Source organism: Amphibalanus amphitrite, unplaced genomic scaffold, assembly GCF_019059575.1.
Source record: "Amphibalanus amphitrite isolate SeventyFive unplaced genomic scaffold, NRLGWU_Aamphi_draft 000025F_arrow, whole genome shotgun sequence".
NCBI classification, from domain to species: Eukaryota; Metazoa; Arthropoda; class Thecostraca; order Balanomorpha; family Balanidae; genus Amphibalanus; species Amphibalanus amphitrite.
Genome location: NW_024881521.1, coordinates 1748650 through 1760028, shown reverse-complemented (window position 1 = coordinate 1760028; position 11379 = coordinate 1748650). Strand labels below are relative to the sequence as shown.

The window sequence follows — 11379 nt, the reverse complement described above, 5'->3', positions numbered from 1 at the left end:
TTTCACTAACAGAAATACAACAACTTCAACCAGCACAGTGCACGCCGCCACAACAGTCCGACCCACGTCCCTGATATCGACTAGCACCCGGCCGGATGCACATACGCGGAGCCAATCAGTCCGAATGTGACCTGCATCTTACAATTGTTGTGTCGCATAGCGCATGGCACAGGACGATTCCTAGCAGCTGTCGGCTGGAGTGGAGAAACAGCACGTTGCGACACACCACGCCGGCGACAGAGTTCAGCACTCAGCAGGGCTGGTTGGAGGCTGGAGCCGGAGGTAAGGGCGGACACAGGCACAGACATTGCAGGACAAATAACAGGATGTCAGTTAGGGATATCATTCAAGACGAATGATTCAAGACGGACTGAAATAATGCAAATTTTGCTCACTTGGATACCAACTTCAAACTTGACGTTTATAACACTACGGAAAGAATGGGCGCACAGGAAAGAAACAAAAGATCAGGTGTTTCTAACAACTCAAGGAAGTAAATAGAAGTTGCATATGATGGAACAGCCCGAAGTGCAGACAAGCACATATTTTTGGTAATAGCTATCAGCTGTCCTACTCCTCTCCTCCCTTCATCAACTACTGGACACATCTGAAGCATCATATATAGGTAGCACCAATGTCCATAACAAAAGCTTGCAAGTAGTTTTATGAAGCCAGGGGAAACATGCATCATGCATGTAAACTCAAAATTACACATTCATGACAAAGGAATCGTATGTAAAGAGAAGAGTTGGCAAAAGCATTTCATAGTTAAAATTATTCAAAACTGCACACAGGGCAAACATAAAAAGCAGCAAGTGTGCTGTTCTGTTATGCTAAGAAATAGTCCAAAACAAAATATATCTTTTCATGTTTGAACTGGTTGTTCTTCTATTCCACTTCATCCATATATTGATTACAGATGGGCTGTTGCTGTAGGCTGATGAAGTGACACTTGATTGCCTTTGTGTGAGTTTCAGTTGCAGCCTCCTAGGTACTGCACCGGAAAGCAGATTGAATTGAATGCCTCTGAAAGATAGGAATATAGGCAAAGTTAGCTGTAGTAGTGTCAATGATAATAGACATGACATTTTTGTCCTTTCACATACATTTTTTGAAGTACAAAAAGGTACAAAATAAATTGGTTTGTTTCAAGACACGCACACTGCACAAAGCTGCACAGACATTACACAGGCATATGAAATTGGTACACATAAAACTTGATGATTAAAAAGGTCAAAACTAGCAATAATAATTAAAGTAAAAGTTACAATCACAATCATTAAATGACTTGACATAAGTCACCAGACGCAACGTTCCTATTCACTTAAGAAAAGTTTTTATTATATCCTCCACATATCAATCAGCTTGATACCAGGCTGTGCAATAGTGGGTGCATAACCCCATGTTGCCATTTTATTAGAGCAAATGGGGTTACATACAACAACAATGCTAATGTCAAACCCACATCTGCAACCCGTACTGCAGTTTCAATCACCTTACAAGCACACCTTCTGGCAGTTTGAGAGGCAGAATGGTCATTACTTCTTTCTCCTCATATTCAACACATATTCCCTTTATACAGATACAGTTTAGACCTGGGCCCTGTTTCACCGGTGATAGCAGCAAGCTACTATCAAATTGCGCGAGCTGACGTAATGTGATGACGTCATACTGCTGACGTAAGGGGCAATTCTGGCGCACGATTGCCGCAATATTGTTTTACGTCATCAGCTAAATGTTCGAAGTTAATGTCAAAATTTTTCCTAAACCCAACTTCTTTTAAATACATCATATTGAAAAAATATATATCAAAAATATATATACTATCATGACTGCGTAAACTCTTACTTTTAGGCTCATACGTCACTTAATGCCGCCGCCAAGGTCGCGGCAATCGTGCGCCGGAACTACCCATTACGACAACAGTATGGCGTCACGCAGTGTCCTGATTTTCGTGAATTTAGGTGGAAACCCACACCTAACAGATTCTCTTAGTGACGTCCCGGAAAGCCAAACGACGTCCCTGACAGATAAAAGTCGATAGGTATATCGAACACCAAAAGCAAACAAACAAAAATAAATATCACCTCTGTAGCCTAAAAACACGGCTATGCAAAATGACATTATTGTCATTTTGCATTGTCATATATCCTAAGTCCTCACAAACCCACTCTTACACTCGACTCCCCTTTCCTGACCAACTGCCGCAACAGTAAACAACGCGATTTTATTTTATTTTTGTTTTCTGTGCGTCAGATATGAATAAGTTTTTTCCTTTACCATGTGAAGGTAATGCTGCCATATGAAGGAGAAAAGATGTCGGAATAGAGGGATCTGAGGACGTCGTTTTCCACTTTTCAGTTATAGTAACTGTGCAGTGTATAGATAAAAATTAATCATGCGAATATATTACTTGGATATTTATCTATAAGCACGCAACATACCTTTTGTATCAAATTACTGTAACATATTTAATTATTTTTTCCCCTCAGAAGGTCACAGTAACGGGTTAGCGCTGCCCCTTGAACATGCCCTTCAAAAAGAGTTAATTTTGCATATGTTGATAGTGGTTTAGATAGGCATGCGCGCCATTTCGATATTCTGTATTCGGAATTCAGTGAATGTTGGACATATCTAGTCCTGCGGACGAGACAGAAACAATGTTACAGAGGGAAGGCACTGCATACATGTCTATCTCCCCCCAGTCTTTGCCGGCCGGGAACAAAGACTTACATAGATTGGCATAGATTGAAGGGTGCCGTAACGAAACGACGCCGAAAGGCCAAACGACGGGTCGCATTCACGGGAGCGCGAACAAACAAATAGCCCAGGGGGCAACAAAACACAGCTTCTAGGCAACCAGAACGAGTGGACCGGCTGGAAAACGAGCCGGGACAACGATCAAACACTAAACGCGGAACATATCCGAACATCGCAAACAACTGCCGAGTTTGACAATGATAGGGAGTCAGTGGCACAGTCAGCGCGTGAAATTGGGGTCGCGATAGCGGATCGGCATTTGGCGCGGGCGATCACTGCGACGGGGACGGTCGGGTTCAGTATCTCTCAGCGGCTGCGAGCCTGGCGCGGCAGGGGGCGGCATGGCCGGCGGCGACGGCGTGGCATGACCGGGCGACAACGCATGCGGGGACACGCGATGTGGTGGTGAAGTCGACATGGACGGTGACGGCGTCACACACTGTGGGGACACAAGGGGCGGCGACGCATCTCGCTCGCGCGGGGATAACACCACAGGCGGCGATGGCGCGGGTGGACGCGGTGTCGGGGGCCTGCCACGGGGCGCCCGCGGCGGCGTCGCCGGCATCTGGCCGACCACTGGAGTCGGAGAGCCGGGGGGTTGCGCCGCAGGTGGAGAAGTGGGTGGCGTCAGTCCAGAGTTCGCGTGCGACTGTGACACGCGTGTTGGATGTCGGCGGAAGTCGTCGAGCAGTTCGTCCATTCGGGTGTGCTGACGACGAGCCGGAACAACCGGAGTGTATTTGCGCAGGAACTGCCTGTTGCGCAATGTCATTCGGCCGCTGCCGTCGACCCGGACCATGTACTGGTTATGTTGTCGCACCTCCACGACGCGGCCAGTTTTGTCCCACTTCCTGGGATATCTTCCGATTTGGTTTTGGAGGCGGACGGCATCACCGACGGTCAGTGGAGGTAGTCGCCTCGTATGTGCGGACCAGCGTTCGTGGTCCCGCATGTGGCGGTTCCGGAGTGCCTCCTCACGAGCACTCAGGGTTTCGCGCCACGTGGGATGAGGACGGTACTGACCGGGGGGTATCGGGATGAAGTCTCGCACCGGACGACCGAACACGCATTGGGCCGGCGACAGCCCTGTCGTGGGGTCGGGAGTGTTGCGGTAGTTCAGCATGGCGCGCTGGAAGCGTCGCACGTTCAGTTCCCCGTTGTCACCTGTGTTGCCTTCGATCATGCGTTTGACGGTTTTGACGCCAACCTCAGCGCGACAGTTCGCGTGTGGGAATGCCACAGAGGAGCGGCGGTGACGAACACCGTAGTCGGCCAGAAACGCCTGTGTCTCGTGGGCAGTGAACTCCGGCCCGCCATCGCTCGTCAGCTCCTCAGCGATGCCAAATGTGCTGAAGACGCGGTAGAGACAGTCTCGGAGGCCTGCGCTGCCATCTTGTGCTCTCTCAACGATTGGCCAGTTAGAATAACGATCAACGATGACGAGGTACGTACGGCCGCAGTGTGTAAAGTAGTCCGCGCATAGTTGCTGGAACGGGTACTCTGGGTAACTGATGTCCTCAGGTGGGGCCCATGGCTGCGATGGGGCGTTCCGGTTGCACGTGTGGCATCGTTCACGGGCGCGCCGAATAGCTGACGTGATGCCGGGCCAGTACACGCTTACGGCCGCGCGCGCGAGCATCATGCCGATCCCTTGGTGCGCACCGTGGAGACTCTGGAGCACCTCCTCGCGGAGGCTGGGTGGGATGACGATTCGCTGATCATACAGGATGATGCCGTCGCTGGTGTATAGGCCATCACGGAGCGAATGATACTCTCGGAGCTCCTCAGGCATCTCGTGGCGGTGGGCTGGTAGCCCTCCCTCGATCAGTTCGAGAAGTCGCATCATCGACGGATCGCCTGCCGTTGCGTCCCTCACGCGGTCCCAGGTGACAGACCGGATCGTGGTGATGGCGGCTGCCGCTACCTCGCCAGCATCGTCGACGGTGACGTCGTCGGAGAGGCTTATGCCGATGGGAGCGCCGGTTGGGTACCGGGACGCGATGTCGGGAACGCGGTTCTTGACTCCGGGGAGATAGCTGATGTCGAATCTGAACCGGAGGGTCTTTTCCTTGAGATTACGGAGACGGGCGTTGGGCAGGTCGACCAGTGATCGGTCCCCGAAAATCTTCACGAGGGGTTTGTGGTCAACAACGACCGTGAGGTCGCTGCAGCCGAGCACGAAGAAGCGCGTTTTCTCGAGGGCGTCGGCCACTGCCAGCGCCTCGCCCTCGACCGGGGCGTACCGAGATTCAGCGCCGGATGTAAAGCGGCTTCCCACCAGCGTGGTCTTCCAGCCCTCAGCGCAGCAGAGTGGTGACCGACCGGCGCATGTGCAGTATTTCTGGAGTAACCAGAAACCGATACCAGTACGGGACCAGTCGGTGGCCAGGACGGTTGGGCGATCTGTCTCGAAGATCTGGACACCCTTCGTGACCTCCTCGACGATGGTCCGTTTCGACATGTCGAACAGTGCCTGGAGTTCATCCGTCCACGTGAACTTGCCGGGCTTCAGGAGTTCCCGGAACGGCAGCATGGCATCCGCCATGGCGAATGCGTAGGCGACGTGATTGACGACCCCGAACCACGCGCGGACGTCTGTCAGGTTCCTGGGAGTGGGGAACTCGGTGATGCTCTGAAGGAAGGCATGAGACGGGCGGACTGTGTCAGGCGTGATTTCAAACCCAGCGAATTCCGCTGTCTTCTGGGCGAAGACAAACTTCTCGCTGTTCAGCGTGATGCCGGAACGGCCACACATGTCCAGCCATTCCACAGTGCGCCAGAACACCTCCTCGATGCTGTCTCCCCAGAGAAGGGTGTCGTCGATGCATTTCGTGTAGCAGTCGTGTGACAGGTTTGCCGCCATCACGATCTCGTCATAGCGGCGCGTGTACCCGTCACCGCTGGAGATGTAGCCCTGGGGTGCCGCGCAGTAACGGTATCGGCCCCAAGGGGTCAGGAAAGTGGTGAGGTGTCGATCTTCCTCGTGTAGGGGCACCGAATGGTAGCCATTCCAGGCGTCCAGTATCGTCTTGTAGGTCGACCTCGGCACAGACCGGGCTTGGTGGAAGGGACTTGGGGTATGATGCGTCTCTCTTGCGGCGCAGCGGTTCAGGGGCTGAAGGTCGACGCAACGGCGAGGGCTTCCCGACTTCTTGGAGACGACGACCATCCGGTGGCACCAGGTCACCGGCTCACCAATCGGTACGGGCTCGATGACCCCCAGCTGCACGTCGCGATCCAGGGCGGCCTTGACCTCCGTCTGCCAGTGCAGTGGTACTGGGATAGCCTTGTGGTGGGCCACTGGCTCGGCGTCAGGTCTGAGCATGATGCGCAGGGGTGGACCGTCCATCGGCGTGAGTGGCTGATGTTCACAGGTGTTGAACGTGCTCGCAGAGTAATAGTCGGCCAGCCACTGACGCAGGGCGTCGACGTTGCTCTCCGTTGCCGGCATAGGTAGCTCTGTTGGCTTAGGCGGAGGCGTCTGACGGCGAGGACAGGAACATGCGTTGTACTCGTCGATGCCGATCCCATCCGCGGAGATAGACGCGAGCCCGACAGCGGGGAAAGCGGCGTCGATCATGCCGAGGTCACGACAGGCATCTCGACTGAGGTACATGGTGTCGCAGTTCGGCGTGATGTACACGAACTGTCGAGTCTCCCGCCGAATGCCGTCGCGGTGGCCGGATATACGTAGGATCAACGCTCCGCGGATGTCGATGGGATCGCCGTTTGCTGCGTGCATCCTCAGGGACGTCGGGACGAGGTCAGCCTCCGTGACGCCAAGGCGTCGCATGAGAGAGATGCCCGCCAGACAGCTCTGACAGCCTGTGTCGGCGATGACTTCCTGAGTGATGGTGGCCTGGCTGACCGTGCACTGGAGGCCCAGGGCGCCGTAATCGGCCGGTTGGAGCGAGAGGTCCAGTTTAATCGACGGCTGGGGCTGGCTGGGTTGCTGACACCAGCTCTGGGTGATGTCGTCGTACATGTGGTGCCGCATGGCTGCGGCGGTGCATGAAGCTACCGTGTCGTGCGTTGAGTCTCTGAGGCTACAGAGAGCGTCACTGGGAGCGTCATCATCGCCCTCCGGATGTGTAGTCGCGATACCGGCTGCCTGTCGCTGCAGGCAGGCCTCGGTGAAGTGGCCCCGGCGTCTGCAATGACGGCACTGGCTGCGGTAGGCGGGACAGGATTTAGCGCGAACCGCGACAGAGGCTTTTACGCCATGACCTGTCCGACGACAATATTGGCAGACGTCGGCCGGTCCTGCGACTGAACTCTGTTGACGGCCAGCATCGCCAGCTGATACTCGCCGCTCCTGCTCGCCGATGCTCGCTTTCGCTCGCCGGTACTGGCTGCGGGCGGCGGCCACACCTTGAGACTGACCCAGCGTCTGAGCGGATCGCTTACCAGCCTCTTTTGCTTCGACGAAACGAATGGTCTCTTCCAGGGGGATCGGTGTCTGGCCTTGGGCGAGGAGGTCCAGTTGAATATCCCTGTCCGCTAGCCCCCTGGCGAGCGTATCGCGTGTGACTTCATCCTGGTAGCTGACGACCCGTCCGCATTCGCAGGTGACGTGAAACTTACAGACAGCCGCCTGCCCGCGAAGACGAGCGGCGAACGCCCTGACCGGCTCTTCGTGCTCCTGCGTCATGTTGTGGAGCTGGACGCGAGCCACTGCGAGGTTTTCCTCGCGGACGGCGAGACTTCGCATTGCGGCCAAGACAGTCTGTTCGTCCTTGGATGAGAGGGAGCCCCCCGAGAATCTGGTGAGGTCCCTGCGGAGGCCTTCGTCGCAGCATTCAAGCAGCTGGATGACGCAGTCTGTATCGGTGAGTCCGGTGGCTTTCTTGTACTCCGTCCATCGGCTGGTGAAATACTCCCAGTCCTCGCTGGATCCGGCAGCTGTCACGCGCGGTCTGGTGACCTTTTCGGCAGTAATGCTCACTGTAGGCCGGGTATGGGCCTCGGACTGGTGCATTTGAAGAAGTTGTACGACCACGATAGGTGCGGTATCTGCAGCGACGACGTATTCACAGCCGCTGAATGGGCAGGCTGTTGCCATGGTTCGAGGCTCGGGTTTCGACGTTATGCTTGATTGCAAATTAAGATATGTCCAACATAGATAGGCATGCGCGCCATTTCGATATTCTGTATTCGGAATTCAGTGAATGTTGGACATATCTAGTCCTGCGGACGAGACAGAAACAATGTTACAGAGGGAAGGCACTGCATACATGTCTATGGTTGGGGAAAAAGTTTAATGTTTATCTGTTTGAATTAAAATAAAGTTACCGAATTTCAACAGTATTAATTCAAGTATGTCGTTCTTGGCTCAAAAATACACACAATGTTGGGGACGTCGATTGACCTTGTTATTCCCATTTAATCGACGTCGGTACAAAACTGAAAAGTGCACAATGATTTCACATTTTTTCCAGCCAAGAAAAATTCAGCGTCCACCTTGGAGTTTTCTTAATTGAATTTCATAACAGGAAGCTATGGAAATTAATTTTCCGAGCTTTTTTCCACCTCTTTGTTTGGACGTCTGTTTTTTTTTACATCAGTCCTCTTGCTCGATATGATATCCCTCTTATGACGTCAATATTTAGTGATAGCCGCTGGCTCTTGGGCTGATTTTTGTTGAAGCATATTTTTTGTTGACTGTTGTGTACGATCATGGACAAGAACTAGACATCTTCAAAGTGTTGTTTTGGTGTTTGTGGTGAATGCTTGAATTTTGTATTTTACTAGGGGCAAACTGGCATTACTTTGTGTCTATATATGATCATTTGAGGTGCCTTGAGGTGGTATTAGTCAATATTGCCAGTGAAAATCGCTAATTTTAAGAGATTTAGGTAAGGGCTTCAGTGGCTTAGGCTCCGCACCGATATCGACGTCCTTTTGAAATAGCGACGTCCTCGCGGCTTCAATCACACTCTCCGAAAAATCAATTTCAGGACACTGGCGTCACGACATGACGTCAGCTCGCGAAACGTGATAGCAGCTTGCTGCTATCACCGGTGAAACAGGGCCCGGGTTATGGCAAGCATTTTCGAGAAAAGATATGATAAAAGTCCAAGACAAAGGTCGAGAGAAACAACACCAACATAAAACACCGACTATGTAGCACTAATACTGTCAAATTCATAAAAATATATACATGACTCGATCAGAAATTCACTGTAGATTTCGAAAATGGTGTCAAATGCCACTCAAATACCCCCATTCGCATGTACGAAGCAATAAAACACTCACCTTCAATTCCGCGTGCCATTCTCCATAGGCCACTGTTCACTGATCGCAAAAAAATGAGACCCACATATGACGCGTTTGCTACCAGCCAATCAGCGCTCGAGATGCTGAACGCTGATTGGTGGAGAGGGCCGTCGTTAGCAGTCCATTACACGTTGTTTTTCTTGAACATGTGCGTGAGCGCTGATGCTGCTCACGGGTTGTTTCCATTTTTCGTAATGCTGAAGGCACGGGAGCGAACCCCCCTGCTAGAAGGTCTTATACCTTCTGTCAGTGCGATGAAAGCTTCCCGGCTCCATTACACTGACACCAGCTCACAAGTGTTCATGTCTATTATGTATTGTTAATAAAAGTCATTCCCACTGTTGTGTTTGCGACTCCAGACATCTCGGCTCTTTGGCTATACACGTAAGTACCTCCCTTAGCTTTGATTCCACATTAAGATAGGATCCCACGTTGTTTTTGCTACCGGGTTCACATAAACCGGTTTAACGTAAGACTTGCTGCCCGGCGAAAATTGCCGGAGTAACTGCCCCCTGCTCGGGTATGGCACTAGGCCGACCGAGCAAAAAAAAAAAAAAAAAAAGGCTCCTACTGAAGAAATTCCTTTACCCTTACCATTTTTCCTTTTCCAAGTAGATGGCGCGAGTAGTAAAGTAATCTTGGATGGCGCTGCTGCCGCTGCAGCCGGACCCGTCGACTACTTCTTGGATTTACTCAAGGCTATGTCGTAAAAATGGATTTACTCGATAAAAAAGAAAAGTATTCGTCATAACTCTTTTCTCATGCTAAACAGTGGTGCCCCTCCTCTCCCCTAAAAGAGGACAGCATAGGCCTGGTGCTTGGCGTCCCACAACCTTGTTGTCCAGCCATTACCCAATCGTATCAGCAGATCGAAGTGGGTTCGCGGCGCGCGAAACATGATTGTTCATTTAGGTACGCATTTGTACGCTAGTCTGACGGGCTGGTTGGCGCGTCTCTTACCCAGCTGGAAACCAACGGAACGGGAATGGGAATGCAGCAAGCATTCATCCCATGGTTCGGAAGGAACGGACGGGCATGGCATCACACGCCAGCCCTCAGCAGCCAACAGCCACACTCCAGCTTGGATTCTCAATATACTTGAATGTATTAATGAAAATCTCCAACTACAAATCACAAAATATGAACGCAGCAGCTGTAACTACAAACAATTAACACTGACGAACAGATAATTCTCCACACACTGTCCATATTGTTCACGGCGGGCGGGAGGGCGGTCGCGGCGGAGCGGTGCGGGCGGCGGCGCCGCGTGCCCACGAGAACACAGCCATCGAGACACGGCTGGCGGCGGCGGCGGCCGCAGCGGGCCGTCCCTCAGAGCCCGCCCCGGGCTCAGCGCCCACTCACTCCTCTCGCACTCACTCTCGGTCCGCGCGCCTCACTCGGCCCCGGCCACCAGACTCGGCCGGCGCTGAGGTCGTCGCGCTAATATGCAAGGCATCCACGGGTCTCACGGGACCCGCTCCGCCATCTCGTGCTGGTGGCGGAGGGTTCGTCACATGCTGTTGTCCCCGCGCGCCGCTCTGATCACGAGGATCCCTAACGTCCGTCCACTGTCCAGCGCCGCAGCGGGGCGCGCGCGGCCGGCGGGCGGTCCGCGCGGCCCGTCCGTCCGTATCACATGGAGAGAGCCGGCGGCCGAGCGGCGCCGAGCGCAGCTGCTGGGTTTGTACAACGTTGCGGTGGCTGTGGGCCGTCGCTGCTGCCTCCACTATCACTCGCACCACTGGCGCACGCGCTCGCACGCCGGGCGAGGCGCCCCCGAGACGTCCCTCAGCGCCGGGCGGCACTGCGCTCCGACTGTCGCGCTCACTGGCACGCACACGTATGCGCGCTCGACCACCGATATAAAACCCAGCAATTATACAGAAAATAGCATAGCCGCCCTGTGTGAGCGGGAGGTGATGGCGGGTGGCGGCGGCGGCGGCGGCGACGTCACCGTGACTAGGGCCGGCTGGCGGGGCCGCGCAGCGCCGCTAGAAGTCGGCAAACTCCTTGGCACATTTCTCCGTGGACGACACGTGTAACCTCTCCTCCTCGTAGTCGTCGAAGTTGGACGTGTCGCCACCGCCCTTGCACTTGGGGATGAACGGCGCCTCGATCTGCAGACAAAGGGAGAAAGAACATCACATACTGCACCGGTCTGCACTAGACGCACGATTGGGGCGACGAAACGCCATCGCGTGACATTTGATAAAACCCACATCATCGAACTGAACCAACTATTACAAACGGCCAGCTAACAATGCTCTAAAAATAGCCAGCCATCCCTCTGAATTAAAGTCAGGCACTGTAATAATGCATGTCACATTCGGCGGCGTTTGA

The 11379-nt window shown here is 53.4% G+C and overlaps 1 protein-coding gene across 4 annotated transcripts in view; it reads right to left on the bottom strand.

Annotated features, from left to right (window-relative positions):
* Positions 1–10117: 10117 nt before the first annotated feature.
* The window catches only part of LOC122394539 (cAMP-dependent protein kinase catalytic subunit 1-like), a 46792-nt gene continuing 45530 nt past the window's right edge, over positions 10118–11379 (bottom strand). For all 4 annotated transcript variants that reach the window (XM_043391504.1, XM_043391496.1, XM_043391511.1 and 1 more), the window contains one exon: positions 10118–11156. In XM_043391504.1, coding sequence (XP_043247439.1) covers positions 11031–11156 — 126 coding nt within the window. In that variant the 3' untranslated portion in view covers positions 10118–11030. The remainder of the gene's footprint in view (positions 11157–11379) is intronic.